At 41.2% G+C, this 20,938-nt stretch overlaps 1 protein-coding gene across 2 annotated transcripts in view; it reads left to right on the plus strand.

The window, feature by feature from the left end:
* TOP1 (DNA topoisomerase I) overlaps positions 1-20,938 on the plus strand; it is a 79,558-nt gene that overhangs the window by 12,431 nt on the left and 46,189 nt on the right. The window contains exon 1 of one of the 2 annotated variants that reach the window (XM_039498572.1): positions 18,272-18,346. The exons of the other annotated variant lie outside the window; for it this stretch is intronic. Coding sequence (XP_039354506.1) covers positions 18,331-18,346 — 16 coding nt within the window. The 5' untranslated portion in view covers positions 18,272-18,330. Of the gene's footprint in view, positions 1-18,271; positions 18,347-20,938 lie in introns of those variants that run through there. 2 annotated transcript variants of the gene reach the window in all.

The following is a 20,938-nucleotide window of genomic DNA, read 5'->3' on the forward strand; positions in this document are numbered from 1 at the left end:
TATTAGAGAGGTAAAGTGAAATAGTCAGGATGGGCATGTTCCAGTTCCAACTTGCCTGGGAAGTTACGTTTACAGGTTGGACAAGTGCAGTCTTCTGGGAAACTGGAAGCGTGAGCTATTTGGAGAGATCCATGTGACACCATGATTCATTACAACGCGAGCAGTATTCACAAAATGGAGGAATTGAGCAATACTAATGACCTACTCCAAGGTTTGTACGGCACAGTTAACGACCACCAGATGGGGAGTAAAAAGCCACCTGCTCCTTTGCTGCAGACTCAGCATTACATTATCATTTTTAATAGCTTTAATGGCAAGATATATCTCTTCTTGTAACATTTCCTTATTCACTTTAAATATCTTAAACATGAAACCAAATCACTTTTTTTACTAGTCTTTCCCATCTAATACGTACATTTATTGTAGAGTTGTTCATAAATGACTGTGGAAGCTGGGGGTAGAAGTTAAAGTATTCAGGCATTTTATTTCAGTAGAAGAAGGGGAGCAAATCCTATTCAGATACTTATACACACTCTGCAAACAGATCTAGAGACAATAGGTCCATGTACAGCAAGTGGGTGTTTTTTTTTGTTTTTGTTTTTTTAACAACTGAAACTGGGCCAGCCAAGTGAGTGTGATCCTTCCCTACAGTAGGGGGAGACCGATACAAATCAGAGTTGGGATAGCACTACTCCCCTGTGTCTGGTGCTTGCTGGCTGTCATCCTTTAATTGATTTGCTCCAGCAGGGGAAAGCAACCTCCCCAGCTGTCTGAGTTGCATGCATTCTGAGAACGTTGTGCATTCTCTTTAGAATTGTAGGATTGCAATGGACTTTGAGCGGTCATCTAGTCCAGGGGTTCTCAACCTTTTTCTTTCTAAGGCCCCCTGAACATGCTATAAAAACTCCATGGACCCCCCTGTGCCACAACAACTGTTTTTCTGCATATAAAAGCCAGGGCCGGTGTTAGGGGGTAGCAAGCAGGGCAGTTCCACGTGGCCCTATGCCACAGGGGCCCCCGCAAAACGAAACTGCTCAGGCTTCAGCCCTGGGTGATGGGACTTGGGGTGGCAGGACTTCAGCTTTCTGCCCTGGGCCCCAGTGAGTCTAACACAGGCCCTGCTTGGTGGACCCTCTTAAACTTGCCCGCAGTGGGCCTCAGACCCCTGGCTGAGAACTGCTGATCTAGTCTAGTCCCTTGCACTCATGGCAGCACTAAGTATTATCTAGACCATCCCTGACACATGTTTTTCTAACCTGCTCTTAAAAATCTCCAGTGATGGAGATTCCACAGCCTCCATGACACTTAGGAAGTGTGTCCTAATGTCCAACCTAAACCACCTTTGCTGCAATTAAAGCCCATTGCTTTTTGTCCTATCCTCAAAGGTTAAGGAGAACTATTTTTCTCCCTCCTCCTTGTAACAACCTTTTATGTACTTGAAAACTATTATCATGTGCCCTCTGAGTCTTCTCTTCTCCAGACTTTTTCCTTGCCGGCCTCCTCCACCACTCAGGAATCTCTGCAAAGGACATAGAGGCATATCTTAGTCATACTACCTGTTGTATGTGCTGAATGGCCTTTTATTAAGGACAGCTTGCTATGTTTTATTTCAGTAGGAGAAGGGGGGCAAATCCTAGTCAAATACTTGCTGGTGAAAGATGCTTCAAACAGAATTATTGAGGGAACCATCCCATCATACAGTTCCAGCTTCTAGTAGTCAGAGGTTTAGGGACACCCAGTTATTAGTCATTGATGGTCCTCCTGTAACCCCATGTTCTGGATGTCCCTAAACTTCTGACTGCCAGAAGCTGGGCTATATAGCCATTTATGGACTCCATCAGTTTGTATGTATAGTTGGATTATATTTTCCAATGGCTTTAGTTTGCACTTAACGTTGAATGTCATCTCCAGTTTTGTTGCCCAATAACCCTGTTTTGTGAGATTGAATGAGTTACTTTCAGTATCCATAGGATTGATTGGATCAGCCACGAATTAATCTGTTCTTGGACTTTGTCCATAGCTCATCTCTTTACTTTGTTAGAATGACAAAGAATCATCAGGCACAAAGGAAGAGCATTTTCAAGGTCTTGATGTAATATAGATATAATCCAAATAGGGCTTGTATTTCTCATAGATTGCTTTTGGGAGACTACATTAGCTGAACTGGTTCTTGTAAAATGATTTCTTGTTCTTGAGGAATCTATCTTTGTGCAACTGTGTTCAAGATAAACTAAATGATCGCATTCTTTGCTAAATTCAAGGCTAGCTTTTTAAAAATTTGTTTTCCCTTTCTAAATACAGGGTTTTCTTCATCTTGTTACCTGTCTCTCTATACTGGATTCTAGAAAGCTAGAGGTATTCCAGTGCCCAGGAGTCCATTGCTTTAGCTGTAACCAAAGGCAGCAAGCCCCAAGTCAGGCCATCCATATCCAATCCCAGGATTCCTTTGTGAGCTGTCTTAGCTAGTGTTAACATTTGGGAGGATGGAGGGAAAACTTTTTGGATCTCGCTTTTAATGATCATTATAAAGCTTGGGGGTAATGAGTGTAGGAAGAAGTCTCTATCAGTCTGCACTTGGCAATGGGAGCTATGGAGTCTAGTGCTCGGGGAAGGGCAGCGCCAAGGAGCAGCCAGGATAGGTCGCTGCTTGCGAGGAGATGCCCAAGGTGAGCGTGAAAAACCTTTTTTTGTTAGTCTTCACTTTGAATCAGATTAAAAATTCAGACCAACTCACCCAAGGGTATCTGTGCAGTAGTTGGGGATATAAAAGTAGATCAATACTTCTGTGTGATTTTTTAGGTTTCTCATGATTTTCTTCTTCTGTGTTCCCATGTCAAATTACAGCTCAGGAATTGGTTCTGAAGACTGAGCAGTTTAAAACTTTTTATTTTTTTGGTAGGGGGATTTGAAAAATCAAAATATTACTTTGAACAGTGCTATTGCTATTAGAATTAGTGCTATGTGTTCTCCTAAATCCTGTGGTCTGAATCTCAACTTGCAATGATGCTCTGTCTGTGATTAATTGGAAGGAAAAAAAATGCTGAAAGCAGGTTGGTGTTTCTAAAGGGCATCAACCTGGAAATTGATTGTCAAACATCTCGTTGTTTGTTAACTCTGAGTCAGATGATAAGGTGGGAGGGGATGTCAGGAAATGCAATAGTCTATTGACATTTCTGGACAATTTCTGATTCAAAATTAATTTTGTATGACAGGAGTGATTATGAGATGTATATAGCTCATTGAGAGAACTACCTTTAGGGAACTCCTGGCTGTTATAAATACAGCATTATTTAACATAAATACACTTTCTTCTTTTTGTTTTTAATCTTGGTGCATTATTCTTTTTGGTTTAGGAAACTGAGGATTTAATATTTGTTTAGCTTTAGAAAACTGTCATCTTTGGCTATGTTTTCACTGCAAGAAAGTGCATTTTCATATCAAGACAGCTATCTTGAGTTTAAAAAACACCGTTTTTGTCAGTAAAGAAAAAGTCTGCATCTCACCCTTGACTTGCTACTCCAATCATTTAATATTTCTCTTGAGCAGAGAGTAGGAGTTTAGATGCTGCAGAGTCAGGCGCTGAGATTACTTCGGTGATGAGCACGTTATAAAAAATAGATAGAATAGACATCCAAAGTATGTGATGTAGACAAATGTCCTTTAGAAACTAGATTTAGCTCATTTAGAACCAAAAGGGGATGAAACCAAATCTCCAGAAGTGAAAGTTAGTGTTATGACTGGGGGGAGGGATAGCTCAGTTGTTTGAACATTGGCCTGCTAAACCCAGGGTTGTGAGTTCAATCCTTGAGGGATCTGGGGCAAAAAATCTGTCTGGGGATTGGTCCTGCTTTGAGCAGGGGGTTGGACTAGATGACCTCCAGAGGTCCCTTCCAACCCTAATATTCTATGATTCTATGACCTATTCTGTCATCCAGCCTCCCACTTTGTCTCTTATTTGGGAAGAACTTTGTTTATCCATCCTGCCAGGCAGATTTTGGGATGACATGTTAAGATAACAATCTTAAAAGTGCATCACAAAAATAATCTTTCACTTTATTGATATTCTAAGAATATATAAAAATTCCTTTTTATTGTACCGGTACCACACCTCACAGTCTGCTCCTTCCTGGACCCTTAATACTCAGTGTTTGTTCCGAAACAGCAATCTGAAGTTAAGAAGTAAAACTGACTCAAGGCAGCGCTTCTTATCTCCCAAAGGAAGTGTATAGCTTTAAACAAAAATAGGCACACTTCTTTAAAACTTTCAAATGGTATAACAGAAATACATCTACACTCTGTTGGCATATTAAGAGTATCTGGCTTCTGGAGTTTCAGAAATCGCTGAGGCTGTTTTTAGAGACTTTTCCTCTGATGCTGTTGAATAAACAGCAGTCTGCTACTCTGAATGGTTGTGAGCTATGACTTCCTGCCTTCAGGAGACAACACAGAAGGTATGCTCTCAGTCCTAGAAGCGATCCCATCCAGTTCCAGTCTGAAACACATTGACAGGGCAATGTAAGAGAGGTTTGTGCTGCCGCTTCCTCTGATGTATGGCTAGGTACAAAACCAGTAAAATGACTTCAGTGTCTAGAGCTTTCAAACTGTCATCTTTCCTGAGCATTCAGTGGATGTGAAAACATTAAAATACACATGCACTTACTTTTGATTTTTATATAAAGATCATCACAAGGCAGCCACTCAAAGCTCGGAGTGTCCTAACACTTAAAATTCACAACCAAATTGTTTAAAAACTGACCGCTTATACGAACTGCTCACTGCATAATTTGACTGTAAGGACAAAGACATAGCCACCATAATTGTTAAATGACCCCCTATAACCCTTTTCCATCTGTGTCTCCGAATGCACATGTGGAAAGAGCTGTTCTTTCTCCCCCTATATTTCAAATATTTGTGTGCAAACAAGCTATTTCAGTTGATTGCTTTTCTCTTCAGATTCCTCCAGAAGAGAATAACAAAGGGCTGTTATTGCTAGGGCTTACCTCAGTAGTTTGCTTCTGGGACAATTCTGCGCCACTGCGCAATGCAGAAATTTGCAGAAATTAATGGTTTTAGCACATAATTTCCTTTCCCCCATAGAAATGTGCTGCTGGCTGGCACTAGGGTCCGCTGGACCCGGCAGAGCCCAGCTCACACAGAGAAGACACTGCAGGCAGGGGGAAGGGGAGAGAGTAGAGAGTTCCTTGCAGCTGCAGCTCCCTGCATGCCTTGAGGGAAGGAGATGGTGGTACAGGAAACTCCACACAAGCCTGCGACCCAGAAACTGGCTTTGTGTCCTTCTGGATCCCTGGGTGATAGGGGGATGGGTGTTGGGGCTGAGGGGTGGGGGAAAATGGCTGGGCTCTGGAGGGGATTCAGGTGTATTGGCTGGGTGGGGAGGGAAGGGGCAGAGAAACAGGAACTGGGTTGTCATAAGGGTTTCTTTAACTCTGTACACCTGGGGGAATTTTTGTGTGTCTGTACTGTTACAGACATACTTGCTGACAGTTATTTTGAAATAAATTACCAAAATAATTGAAACTGGCATAATTATGTGGTGGTGTTTTGATAAATAAAAATTGCAGAATTTTAAATTACTGTGTGCAGATTTTTTTTTTTTTTTGGGTGCAGAATTCCCTGAGATCTAGGAGCCGTGCTTTATTGCTTAATGATTTAACACCTACAGTGATAGCACAGAACTCCAAAGCTAAGGTTGTCTGAATACTACTTCTCCCTACATCCTCCTGCCTCCTTCCCCACCCCCCCTCCGAAATCATAGCTGCTTCAGAAAGTGATGTGCCCTCTTCTCAGCCAGCATTGAACCACTACTCCATCTTACTGTTTAGTGCACTTTGCTTGGAGATGGTCTGTAGTGGCTGAGATATAAAACAGGAACACAGTTTTCCAAGCCCAATAGTGGAGAAAATAGTGGACTGCATTTCTTTCCCTTTCTTCCCTGCAAAGTTGATTTAGATGCCTGACACTCAGTTGGCGGAGCTGGAATGAGAGCAGTCACACTGCATAGTTGTGAGGTTAGCAGCTCAAGTGTTGAATACCCTCCGATGGGACCGCTAGCTCAGGTATAAAGCACCACCACATAAGTGAAAGGGGCTTTAATGTGTGATGATGGGACTCTGGTTAGGGGCAGTAAAAACATAAGACGTACTCCAGGAAACACCTGAGTTAACTCTGTAGTGAAGACAAGCGCCAAGTGAGAGAACTGAATAGGGCTGTCTAACTCTTCTGGAACAAATTTAGACAAACTTTGGCTCCAATCAGATCAGCAAGTGTCGATGGCTCCTCTTGTGTGGAGGGAGTCCCATTGATGTCAGTAGGTTTCTGCATGGATGTAGGGGTCTGCGCTAGTAGATTCAGTTGTAGGATCAGAGTATAAGCTTATATTTCTGGTAGAGAGCAGGATTGACCTTCGAAAAATTAAAAACAAAACCAGAACTTGAATTTCTGCTAAGCCCATCCTGATCTTTTAGCCACTATTCATACTCTGATAATGCTCAACAATGAAGCTATAAACCATATCCAATAGTGCATCTCCTTGAACCTCTTGAGGAAAGTATGTAGGAGACCAGTAATGCCTGAGGCCGAGTCATGCCTACTACAGCTCCTCTGTAGAGAGCGATTAAAAATAATCACACACCACTGTAACCTCTACACTGTAACCTCTACACTGTAACCTCTACAGTGCATCTCCTTGAACCTCTTGAGGAAAGTATGTAGGAGACCAGTAATGCCTGAGGCCGAGTCATGCCTACTACAGCTCCTCTGTAGAGAGCGATTAAAAATAATCACACACCACTGTAACCTCTACACTGCTGCATATATTTCAGTCTAGAGGCTCCCCTGTATACATCATGGGTGAAATCCTGACCCTAATGAAGTTAGTTTTGTCACTGACTTCACTGTGGTCTGGATTTCACCCTGTATTTTCTTGTTCCTCAGTGAAGTTCTTACTCAGAGGAGACCCTGTTCTGGATCAAGCCCAAGATATCCGGAGGTATCTGGCATGTCCTTGCATTGCGTTGGTATGAATACGAGCACTATTCGAAGCGCTGTTGAGACACAAGCGTGGCCCTGCTGCTGACATAGGGCTTAATGAAAGCTTTACAAACATCTTTTTAGTGTATCCAAAAATGTTAGCGATTTAAGGTATTTGTTCTGTACACCAGCAAGTGAAAATATTTTTCTAGTTTAATACAAGCACCGATACAGTGTAATTATTTTTGACAATACAGAAGTTTTCCTCCTGACTGAAGTACCATTAAAACCAAAACTTTCTTCAGGTTCTCAGTCTGTTTTGGAAATTTGACTGTATGCTAGGAACTGTGCTGTTTCACACCTTTCTAATGTTGCGGTATGGAGTCACATTGTAGTGGATAAAGACAGAAAACTCCTGTTAGGTTAAGTCTATGCCTCTGTGAGGATAGGACACAGTCCATAAAGTTCTGACTTCCTCTCAGTACGTTTGTGCAGTGCCAAATACTCAGTTGTCAGTAAATAGTAATAGTCCCTGATATAGGTTGTGCCAGTTGATACTACACTAAATCTTAAGCCTATGGCCAAGAAGCAATCCTTTTTGTCTATTGACAGTTTAGTTGCACTTGGCTTACAAAAGTTTTGGGCAAGAGTTCTTTATTTTTTAAATCAGGACTTTACACAGTCATCCAGGGGCTGAAGGGTTAACTGGGCCATTTTGCTTTTGATTATGATGAAGTAAGGGACACATTATCTCCTGCGGTTGGCTGATTGCTCTGAAATCTAAGCATGCCTGTGATGTTGCAATAGTTTCTGCATGGGGAACACTTCTGGAAAACTGAAGAGCAGAATTTACGTAGATGAGGAAGTGCTTGTAATTATTGCATGTCATTCTGGCTGTGAGTGTGACTCCAAAGGACTCCTGGCAGTTCCTTTGTATTCCTATTTGCATGTGTGTCTTTCTCCCCTTTTCTCTGTATGGAGAAGAATGTCACCAGCATGTATAGGGATATTTTGTCAATGTACAATGAAATAAAGGTTCTTTGCTAAAGCTTTGGCTTTGTATTAAGGGGTCATTGCAAAGTCTGACTGGCCGGATATTGTACTAACTCAGAATTGGATAAGTGTCTTTACCATTGTCCCACTAATCCCCTAAATTCTATTTTCCTTCAGCATTTAAACTAAAATTCCATTCGTGTGTGACCCTGCACATAAACCACTGCCTGGCCCTTGGTTTCTCAGTAGGTATGATTGTTCTTGCTGTGCTTGTTTGCTGTATTTAGCACAGCTGTGAGGAATATAACTTCAGGAGTGAGGGGAGGAACTAAATATTCTGGTAAAGATTTGACACTTTCTGGATTTTTAAAAAATGCCCCCAGCGAACCTCCTTTTAACTTTTTTTTTGTTTTGTTTTTGTGCAACATGGATTTTCCCAAATCTTCCTCTCACTCAGTATATGCTCCCCTTTCTCTTGCAACATCATTGGAGGACTTGTGCAACCTTCTAATTAACCCCATATACACGTGTTAGCCATATGAAATACAATTTGTCTGGTTTTTGTGTCTGGGAATAAAGCTTTTAAAACCAGAGGGTTAACTTTAAAAAAAAAAAAAAAAAAAAAAAAAAAAAAAAGGTTGGAAATATATGGCTGCCTATTGCTGTTGTGCACTGGATTCTGACAGGGCCAGGGTATTCAAGTAGACCCAGACCTAATTTTAAAATGGGTTATAGGTTGCTATACTGGGCCAGGGCTGATGCTAATTTTCCACTTTTCTATCCTATTTAGCATTTTTTGTTTTTACTGGCCCTGAAAAATAATTGGTTGGGAAAGATGGGGATTCAGCGCTTGTGAAAGCGAGAGTATATCTGGGTGTGTTGCAGGCGTGTGCTCTGCAAGCTTCCACACTCAGTTCTGTCAATATGCCACCATTTCTGACTTACACTCACTGGTATATTCTAGTTGAGAGCTCCCACTGTGGCTTTTTTTTTTTTTTAAACACCTTATTCCTGAAGTAACATTACTGTTCCAGTCCTTGGTTTCTATTGAGCAGAGGACTGCTCTTCCTGCATGAGTAAATTCCATAATCTTCTCTGCTTTTGCAACTAAAGGCAAAAGCATGTCTTCAGTTTAGTTTTCTCTTTCATGATCTACACACAGTATATAAATTCTTTCTCCTATACAGATACACAGCATGGTCACGTAGACACAAATGCACACCAACTGGGGGAAAAACCTAATCAAGCTATTTCTCCTACAGGCTGGAAAAGAAGGGAAAGAGAGCTCTTAAAATGAGTACTGGTGTGCATGGTGGTGGGGGGTGTGTATAAGTACTTAAACGTTCATTCATACCATGTTGTGGTGGTGTCTTATCATATGGACAAATAGTCCTAGAGTGAGATGCTTTCCCCCCCCCCCCCCAAATTGCAATTTATGCCATTTTATTCAGCTTGGACAATGAAAATAAGCTTATTCGTTTCATCCTCTGGCTCTCATTTACACAACTGCAGAGAAATGTTTTACATTCTCAATCTGTGAAAACATTTTTATTCATACTGGATTTTATAAAATATCTTGGGTCTTTAAATATAAACGTTGTGTGGAAAGCTAGTTGATACCTCTCAGTCGTGACCCAATTGGCATGTGAAAGAAGGTTTTTAATTCTGAAATGGGTAGTGTAATAACCTCTTCCCAGCTGTAAAGTAATCAGAAACATTCCTATTTTCATACTGAAAGGTTTCTTTTCCTTTCTCTTCTCCATAGTGTCTTCTAATGAAATAGAATTATTTTCAATTTTATGAATTAGCAACTGAATAGCTTAGCTGCAGCATAGAATAAGTACATACAAATAAGCCTCATATTTCAGAAATATATGTGTAAAAATGCTTGCACGTAACTTTCACGTATTACAACTGTGTTCACTCTCAACAATTATTCACTTGCCTCACTGTACATTTTGTTCAAATATTTCTAGGGCTGTCAAGCGATTAAAAAAAATGAATCGCGATTAATTGCACGATTAAAAAAATTGCAATTGCTCTGTTAATAATAGAATACCATTTATTTCAATATTTTTCGATGTTTTCTACATTTTCAAATATGTTGGTTTCAGTTACAACACAGAATACAATGTGTACAGTGCTGACTTTATATTTTTGATTACAAGTATTTGCACTGTAAAAAAACAAAAGAAATAGTATTTTTCAGTTCCCCTAATACAAGTACTACAGTGCAATCTCTTTATCATGAAAGTTGAACTTAGAAATGTAGAATTATGTACCAAAAAAACTGTATTAAAAAATAAAACGATGTAAAATTTTAGAACCTGCAAGTCCACTCAGCCCTACTTCAGCCAATCGCTTAGAGAAACAAGTTTGGTTACAATTTGCAGGAGATAATGCTGCCCATGTCTTGTTTACAATGTCACCTGAAAGTGAGAACACTGAAAGTGGCACTGTTGTAGCCGGCACCGCAAGATATTTACATGCCAGATGAGCTAAAGATTCATATGTCCCTTCATGCTTCAACCACCATTCCAGAGGACATGCGTCCATGCTGATGATGGGTTCTGCTCAGTAACGATCCAAAGCAGAGCAGACCGATGCATGTTCGTTTTGGTCATCTGAGTCAGACGCCACCAGCAAAAGATGGATTTTCTTTTTTGTGGTTTGGGTTCTGTAGTTTCCGTAGCTGAGTGTTGCTCTTTTAAGTCTTCTGAAAGCATGCTCCACACCTTGTCCCAGTCAGATTTTGGACGGCACTTCAAATTCTTAAACTTTGGGTCTAGTGCTGTAGCTATGTTTAGAAATCTCACATTAGTACCTTCTTTGCATTTTGTCAAATCTGCTGTGAAAGTGTTCTTAAAATGAACATGTGCTGGGTCATCATCAGTGACTGCTATAACATGAAATATATGGCAGAAATGCAGGTAAAACAGAACAACGAGCATCATCAGCATGGAAACATGTCCTCTGGAATGGTGGCTGAAGAATGAAGGGGCATACAAAAGAGGGGTGAAAACATTATCTACTATCTGACACGTAAATTACCTTGCAACGCTGGCTACAAAAGTGCCATGCGAACGCCTGTTCTCATTTTCAGGTGACATTGTAAACAAGAAGGGGCAGCATTATCTCCTGCAAATTTTAACCAAACTTGTTTCTCTGAGCGGTTGGCTGAAGTAGGATTGAGTGGACTTGTAGACTCTAAAGTTTTACATTGTTTTATTTTTGAGTGCAGTTATTTTTGTACATAATTCTACATTTGTAAGTTCAACTTCATGATAGAGATTGTAGTACAGTACGTGTATTAGGTGAATTGAAAAATACAATTTCCTTTTTTTCCGTGCAAATATTTGTAAAAAAAAAAAAACCAACAAAAAACTATGAAGTGCGCACTGTACACTTTGTATTCTGTGTTTTAATTGAAATAAATGTCTTTGAAAATGTAGAAAACATCTAAAAATATTTCATAAATTTCAATTGGTATTCTATTGTTTAACAGTGTGATTAATTGCAATTAATTTTTTTGAGTTAATCGCGTCAGTTAACTACGATTAATTGACAGCCCTAAATGTTTCCTAATGTAAATTTCTTAGGCTCCTTGAGGGAATCCAAACCTTATAGGAACTCATTCCTGTAGTATTTGAATACCTCACAGTCTTTAATGCATCTCTCTTCACAATATCCCTGTACAGTAGGGAGGTATTTTTAATATAATTTTACCGGTGGAGATCTGAAGCACAGAGAGACTAAGTGACTTACCCAAGATCATACAGGAAGTCTGTGGCAGAGCAGGAACTTGAACCCAGTTCTCCTGAGTCTTGGGCTGGCGACCTAACCACTAAGCCATCCTTTCTCTCTATGGACTGGCTGCTTTCCCACTGCCTCTTGCTGAAATACCTACCTGCTATAGGATTGTTCAGGTTATTAAAATGCCAACAATAATGTAATCTGAGTTCAGGCTGACTTCAGCCTTTGGTATCCTGGAGACTTCAGTCACACAAAGGATGGATGTTAGTGATCACTGCTGTTTCTTGATTTCTGGCCCGTTAAGCCAGTCAGTATTAAATTGTAGAACATGACTTGTATACAAGATGTGAATACATTTTTAGGTAACCAGACTTTGTTTGCAGACTGAGTTGAATGTACAGAATAACTTTGCTTTAACAGTTCTGTTGAACACTTATCAAATGCTTCAATTCTCCTCTTTATGGCCATGCTACTGATGAACAGCTGCCCTCAGATGAGAGTTCTATCGAATGCAAGGGATGTTAATACTGCTTGGTAAATTCTCCTTCACACTTTAAGGTGCTGTATAAACAAGACCCTTCATTTTTTGTGTTCACGTTATTTACTATTTCCTGCAAATATATTGGTGATTATTACAAAAATTAAAAAACGGGTGAAAATTGGTGGAAAAAAATTGACTTCACAGTTTTCTGTTAATATTGGGGGATGGGAGGACAGACAAAAAAGCAACAAATAGAAAAAAGTAAGAGTAGTTTTGACCCTGCTTCCCTCTGTGGAAGGAAAGATAGTGGCTTGGTAACCTGGGCATCCCAGATTACTGAGGCGCCTTCTCTCCTTTTGGAGTAGGCCTGGAGGGGGCCAGGGCACCATCTCCTCACGCTGCCTCTTCCACATCTAGGCCTGCTCCAGAAGGAGAGATGGCTATTTGGTTACTTGTGCTGTCCAGGTTACTGAGCTGCCATCTTCTGGAGCAGACAGCCAGGTCTTAGAAGTTCCAGCTTCTTTTTTAGGCTCCATCAGTGACACATAAGTTTGTGTGTGTTTTTATCATCTACTACATTGCCTTACTTTAACAGACAGTGTTGGCTTTGCACTTAGCATATTGGATTTTCTTAAGGTAATTGGCATTTTCATGTACTGGCGTGATCTAAAATTTGGGTGAAAATTTGGTAAAATCCAAATTAGCTTTTATAAAACTGGGAATTTTTTTGGTAGAAATCAGTAAAAACTGAAAATGAAGGGCTTTGTGTATAAATAACATAACACATCTCATCTCTTTCTTTATAACATACTACTTAGGCTGTGTCTGTGCTGCTCCATAGTACAGACTGGGGGTATGAATTGTAGAGCTCTCCCGAGAGTTGCACTGTACCTGGCCTGTGTGGCTGCTGCTGGCACAAACTAAGGCTTTGGCTACACTTGCACTTCAAAGCGCTGCCGCGGCGCTTTGAAGCACTAAGTGTAGTGCTTCAAAGTCAAAGCGCCAGCGCAGGGAGAGAGCTCTCCCAGCGCTGTCCGTACTCCACCTCCCTGTGGGGAATAACGTACAGCGCTGGGACTTTGACCACACTGGCACTTTGCAGCGCCGCAATTTGCAGCGCTGGAGAGGGTGTGTTTTCACACCCTGCTGCAGCGCTGCAAATTTGCAAGTGTAGCCAAGGCCCAAGTTACCTAGTTCACATTAAAGTAGTTCTGTTTGAAAGAGGATTATGTTAATGCAAACTAGGTAACTTTTAGTTCGCACCAGCAGCATCCACACAGGGCAGTTAGAGCTCAACTCTTTGGTAAAACTCTACAATTCATACCCTCATAGTCTTCACTGGGGGAGGGGGAGGAGACGGGACAACTGGTAAAGCACAGCAATGGGAAATATAGGGGGTTTAAAATCTACGAATAACAGAGTGCGGCTCCTATGGATTCTTTCCCTTATTGAAAAGACAGTATTGTATCAAAATCCTGTGCCACAAAAGTATCTGGTATCTCCCTTTATCTCATTGTACCTGACCAGGGCAGAATCCTGGGGATGCTGGAACTCTAACTACAGGGCCATGTTAGACTTTTAGCTGTTAGGAGGATACAAGACCATAGGTCTCATCCGGCTCCCATTACATTCACTGATAAAATCTGCCTTCGGGGAGAGCAAGACTCAGCTCCATGTCTTGTAGTTCATGACCATCTTTCCTACATGTCAGTACTGTCTGTCACCTGCTGGGTCTGCCTAATGAACAGGAAATCTAGGGGCAGAGGATTCTTGGACTCTGTGTGTCTCCAGCCTGGAGGATAGTTGCGGGATTTAGACTGGAGATGCTAGATTTCCTTGTCTTCTCCACTTAAGAAAAATAAAAACACTTCGGGAGCACTGTCATGCTGCTCATTAATTTAGGAAGTTCCTATTTTGATTGGCAGGATAATCTATCTTGTTTATCCTGAAATTTTTATCACTGGTTTCTTCTTGTACTCTTTCTGTGCTAGTGGGTCTAGAAAATGGATGATTTGAGTTTCAAAAGAAACACCAGTCATTAGTATTCTGATTCTGAGGCTTGTTAGCTCCTGTGTGGGGTTTTCTGTGTTCTCCTTACAGTTAATTCCAGCATTTATTTTGACTTTTAATTATTGCACAGTGAAGTGAAAATCTTCCGTTTTCTGATCCAGTTTAAGGAAGGGAGGACTGAGGTGTCTACCTCAACCATCACTTGGAATATAACAGACCCCCTTAAACTATCCAGTCTGAACTGGAGATGACCAAAAATAAAATGGGTCCGAATAGATCCGTGTTATATTACTATTATTTTAATTAGACCACAAAAGAATCTAATAGGCTTTAAAAATAGTGAACGCCTGCCCATTTAATTGAGGCCAGCCAGTTCCTCCCTGATCCCTGTGTATGGATGTGATTTTTTTTTTTTTTATAAGCTGTGGGCTAGTGGTAATCTGAAGTAGTGTTCATTGTAGGGATACTTTCGAACTCAATTGGTTAAGGGTCACACTTCAGGCTGCTCTTGAAAAGAAAGAGCCTTTGAAGTATGTTGCTTCTAACTGAGCAAGTAGGAGTCTAGAAAATTTGCTTCAACAACTCTAAAACTCTTTTCTTCCTTGGGACATAGTAGTGCTGGAAAATAAAAATCCACTTTCTTCTTCAATCTAGTTTCTTCTTATTGAGCAAACATTGTTTCCATCTTTCCCAGTATTTCTAATGGAGCAAAAATTGGCATTGTTCCCCACCTGCTATCCAGTCCTAGATAATTTAAGGTGAATCAGAATCTGTCTTAAAATGGGCATATAGTGGCTGTTTCATGAATTTTAATTTTTAAGTACTTCTTGGTATCTTTCATCTGGAGATCTCAAACATTTTACAAACATTTAATGAGCTAAGCCTTACGGCGGCACCTCTCTGAAGTAGGAATTGTTATGCCTATTCCACAGTTGGGGAAATTGAGGCACTGGGACACTAAGGCCTGGTCTACACTGGGGGGAGGAGGAGGAGATCGATCTAAGTTACACAACTTCAGCTATGTGAATAATGTAGCTGACATCGATGTACTTAGATCTACTTCCTGCAGTGTCTTCACTGTGGTAAGTCAACGGCTGGCGCCTCTTCTCTCTTTCCCTCCCCCCCCCCCGCATCGACTTCACCTGCACCTCTCGCTCCGGTGGAGTACCGGAGTTGATGGGAAAGTGCTCAGCAGTCGATTTATTGCGTCTAGACTAGGATAAATCGACTCCCACTGGTTCAATCGCTGCCCGTCGATCTCACGCGTAATGTAAACGAGCCCTAAGCGACTTATCCAAGGTCTCACAGGAAGCTCATTCCAGTCCAGTTTATTCACAAATCCATATTTCATCTTTAGAAGTGCCAGTTGGCAAAACTGGAATTGATATACCCTCCAATCACATGCAGAGATCTGGAAAACACCTGCATCTTCCACCTCCTTCTGGTGCTGCTGTTTTCTTCTGATTTACTCTCTTTTCTGCCCTTACTCCTGCCTCTCTTTCGGGCTGTATGGTCAGTGATACCTGGATGTGATTCTGTCGTCACTTTTTAAACCATCTCCTTCCCATCTAGAACAGCAACCACTCTCCTCACCAAGTGCATCTCTTCTCTTCATGCCAATCCCACATAATTGAAACATGGTGCAGTCTCATAATTACTTTAACTTCATGATCATACTTGGTGTTTCTATGGTATTTTTACCTGAAGAACTCGGTGTCTTATAAATAACTAAAGTTCTCAAAATGCCTGCAAGTACAGAAGCATTATTGCCATTTTAAAGTTGGTTACACTGAAGTATGTAAAGTTTAGGTGACTCGTTTGAGGTTGCAGAAAGATTCTAACAATTTGGAGTTCTTGATCCCAGTCCCCCTCCCTCTGCTACCCATCTCACTTCCTCTTTATACATCTGGTCTTCACAGATGCTTTGGGGCTCTGCTGCTCCTTGCTTTTGTACTTGTAGGAAGCTGTCTGAATCTCTTCTTTGTAACATACACTTCCTAACATTTTAAAAACCAACCAAAACCTCCCTAGAGCAAAGTTTATAAATGGGATTACAGTTAGACTGGTAGATAATCTCCCTCCGTAACCAAGTCACTTTGTTCACTTTAAAGATCTTGAATAACTGCTAAATGTTATGGTCTAGGTTTTCTTTCTGATATACAGATTACATGTCCAACTTTCTGCTACAGTAAACCCTCTTAATCTGATGCCTATTAAGGTAAAGTAGTTTGTCTTTTTTTTGCCAGCGATGCAATGACTGTTTCAAAGGGCTACGCTGCCACAATGACTTGAGCTATAACATGTATGTGGTGAAAGTTTTCAGTCTAACCTCCAAGGATCCTTTTAGCAATTGAACCAGAATCAACTTGCTTCAAGTCATTCTTAGAATAATGCTGTATCATAGTGTACCAGCCTTCTTTACCCTTCCCTGCCAATGAATAAATGAGGGGGGAGGGGAAAAACCCCACCCCAAACACTATTGTGAATCAAGGAGAATGCTTTACTCCAAGGGTTCTGAAGGGAAGATGGATTTATCAAGACTGTCCATTTGGGCAGTTTTTATACAAGCTATTTTGGAAAATATCTTTTTCCTCTGCTGGTAGGTGCCAGAATTAAAGGGACTGGAGTCTAAAACCAGTCTGTCCACAGAAGAGGTGATAGCACATGCAGCAGTTGTATACACTTCCTTCAACCTTCCCCAATTAGGGTGGGTGGGAAATCACATCTAGGAACCAGTGGAATGCAGTTTCCATGTCCTCTCTGCCTACACTGGTTTCTGTGATATGGGTACCTGAACTGGAATGAGATGACTGGACTCATTTCAGGCAAGCCAACAAATAACCATTAGTAATGGCTCCTAGATGTGGGTGACCTGCAGCTGCATTGAGGACCTATAAACAAAAGGCTTCCTTATCCTGCTACTTCTGAGTAATACAGTATCCTGCTCTCTATTTTTTTTTTTTAATTAACATGAGTGAGTTTGAGAGACTTGGTTTTCTTTTGTCTTTTGATGGAATTCATACTTCAGTGAAATATTCTTTCTGAAGAAAGATTATTTTGGGGGGCAGTCTTCATCCTAATGTAATTGCTTGTATAGATCATTCATCATTGTATCTAGGCGCAGATACATCAATTCTGAAACTCAAGATAGTATTCACTAAGAGTCAAGACTACTCTGTGTGCCCGTCCTCTTCATCCTGTACCTCCAATGTGAGTGTACTCCATCCTCGCCCTGCTCCACTTCTGTAGGAAGGTACCTCTCCATCTCTGGGTGAGTTTGCCTAAAGTTCTCTCACCCCTTTTTTCCCTTTGTCCCTACAAAACAGACAGCCGCCTGCTCACCACTCATTTCCATCTGCCAACTGGTCTCTGTCACATGGCAATATTCGACTTCCCATTAAAGCACCCTCCCCCAATCTCTTAGTATCAGGAAGTGGTGGGAGGGATGTGAGGGTTCAGAGGCAGAATTAGTCCCACTGTCCAGAGACTCCACTGTTGTACCCGCTGCTGTTGTGCCTGAAAATCAGCCAGTCCTCTCTTCACACCCATCTGCAAACTAGCTCTCTAGGAAAGAGCTTGGGAGCTAGGATTATAGCTACTTCTTTCTTTTTGAAGAGCATTTCTTTGATGATTTCCTGCCCACTGAGGTGGAAGAAATGGATGGTGTTATCTTTTTTTCAATAAAACTTTATAACAAAATGCCATCTTCTCCAGTACATGTGCTTTGTGGTGTTTGCTTCCCATGATAGGTCACAGAGTTAATTCTAAAGTACACAGAGAGAGTTCCTGTCTAAGCTTGACTCAGGTGTGTTTACTGGTTGTGGCCCTGCCAATAATTCCAGCAGGAGCGTGCCAATAATAAATGTCAGTTTTAAATGGAAAGCAAATGCACTTGGTTGGAAGGGAGTCCTGGTGCGAAGATGGAGAAGAGTTCCTTCCTCCCTACTCAAAAAAATAATCTTGCTGCTCTCTGGGCAAAAAGAGAATAGTTTCAATAGCACAGCCACACACAAATATTTTCCAACTTTGGAATTGAAGGAAATGGCTGCCAATTGATAGAAAAAAATTGACACCACATCCGTGTGTCCCTCTTTGAAAATCAAATGCAGTATAAAATAGGTGAGTTCACACAATTTTATGTATAGCAGTGTTGTGATTTTTTTTTCTAGTGATTTAGCCCATTTGTCAAATGTAAATGGGTGGTGGTTTACATCAGTCATTGCTTGAAGAATCCCTGAGAGAGGTCCTGTGGAACAAACCCCCAGCAGTTTCCAAACTGCTTGGGCTTCCAGTTAGTGACTGAATTGAAAAATTACAAGTTTGGCATGTACTGCCATGGAAATGTGTGGTGTGTGTTGTTTTTTGTTTTGTTTTTACAACAAGAAATCCCTGCTTGGCAGTTCCGAGACTGTAAATGTACCTGCCTAGAATTTGCTGAAAGATTGCGGTAAGGCTTCAGCATGCTGTGACTTCGGAATACTTTATTGCTTGTGTGGCTAAAAACTCCTACCCGGTTAAAGCTGCAGCACTAAAATCCAGAAATGTCCTGTCACTCTGTGACCCAGAATGTCATAGATTAGGTCATCCTTGCTTGAGCTGTAAGCTTGTTGTTGATGCAGTTTTATGTATTCGATAAGACCTTAGGTTGAGGAGTGTTAGAAAGGGACTTTGAATTAACAGAAGCAAGGAAAGAGGCAGAAGCCAAATGGGGAGGTTGGAATGTTATACATTACTTTATGCCTCTTTATTACAGGGTCTCAGAACAGTACTTGAAGTACATGGAACAGTGGATTAAGTTGAACTTGTATTGGTGTATTATTTTGTTAGTATTTTTGTGCTAAAACTAAATGAATGTTTTGAGGATATTTGAGCCAGTTTTGGATGAGGGGAAAAAAAAAAGATTTTGTGTCTAAAGCACAAGACTAGGAGTATGTCTACACCAGAAACTTAAATTGACCTATATTTGGTTGACTTACAGCCACCGCAGTAATTGCTGTGGTAGCTCATGTCCACGCTACCCTCCTTGAGGCGGTAGTGCACGTCCTCAGCAGGAGCGCTTCCACCGACCTAAGGGGCAGCTGGGGGGAGCTGAGAGCCTGGTCTCTCAGCTCCTGGCTGCCCCACAGGCTCCTGATGGGCTGGCCCCTCCCTCACCTACCCCTCCAGGAGCTGGGGAGGGGTGGGTGGAAGCTGCCTGGGGTTTCTCCACCCCCCTTCACTCCACCAGCCAGGCAGCCTTTTCAATTTCAGGCTCCAGCTCTCCATAGAAGCAGGTTGCAGCTGAACTGTAGCTGCCCTGCTTTCTTGTCAATTTCAGGGCTCCAGTTAACAGCCTGTATAAATAAGGCAGTATCTACACAGATACTGCGTTGCCCTAACTACACTGACATAAGCCCTACACCTCTCATGGAGGTGGAGTTATATTGGGGTAGTAGGGCACTTACATTGCCGGGAGCAAGGCTGTAGTGTAGACACAGGAATAATTAGGGGGATAATTAGATTGCGTAAACTGCCTAACTGTGTAGTGTAGACCAGGCCAAGATTGCATGCAACAGATTTCCTATCTGATTATGAAAAAGTCACTAGATTGTTGTGCTTCAGTGTCCCCCATCTTTAAATTGGGTATAATGGCTGCTTTACAAGGGAGTTGTTAGGATTAATACATTTGTGAAGAGTTCTGAGATCCTGGGACACAAGGCACTATGGAAATGCTGCTATCATCAGAAATCAAATGGAGTTGCTAAACATGTTGTTGTAGGTTTGGTATTTTGGCCTGGTTTATTCCATCTATTCTGAATCAAAGTCAGCACAGCATTCTAGTTGATTGATAAATGTCCTGAAGAGAGTTACTTAACATGTTAGTGGCATTAAGAAGAGTGCACCTAGAATGAGGGGGAGGGAGGGATTTCTTGTGGCTGCATTGCATATGTGTTTACTATAAGCAATATATAATGCAGTGCAACCTGTGAAGCAACCACTGAAGAAACCGACAAAAATTAGGTGGCTCTCCACTTCAAGTCAACAAAATTGTCCTTTAAACCTTGGCTACTTTTAAAATCTCCTCTTTGAGACAATGGGATCTCCTATTGGAGGTGAACTTGTTAACAAAAACAACAACCTGTTTTACTCCTATTTTTCCTGTGATTTGTTTTGGTATTTTTAAAGGACTTTGTTCTGATAGTAGTGTACAGTACCACAAGCACTGGCGGGATTGGGAGACAGCACTTTTGAAAATAAAATGATTAAACCATTGTATTTGTCTGAACTTCAGCCTCCTGTTGTTTGGACTAGTCCTGATCTACATAGCTGGGCTTCCACCTGGGATCTACTACATGCATATCATGAAGAGCTGTCAGAGGCATCTTACTTGTCTAATCTATTCTTGAAGGCAGTTGCATATTTTTGTGGTGTTTGGGCTCTAAAAGGAGAGCTGTTTTCTGCTGCAGAAGACTGAGAGAGAAGGTTCACAGCCTTCCATTGTGGGCTGCTTTTGCCTTGTTCTGTGCCAGTCAACCCACTCACCATGTGGATAAGAGTAGTATACTGCAATTCCTTAAAGGCCGCTTCTCTAGTATTAAATACTGCTGGAGGCATGGGGCCTAACTGTTACATCCAGGAGGCCAGACTTAATTATGATTTAATGTTTGTAAAGCATCTCAAAATTGTTTGAACATAGGTTCTGCTATACACCTCTACCCTGATATAGCGCTG

This window comes from Mauremys reevesii, linkage group 13, assembly GCF_016161935.1.
Source record: "Mauremys reevesii isolate NIE-2019 linkage group 13, ASM1616193v1, whole genome shotgun sequence".
Classification (NCBI taxonomy): domain Eukaryota; kingdom Metazoa; phylum Chordata; order Testudines; family Geoemydidae; genus Mauremys; species Mauremys reevesii.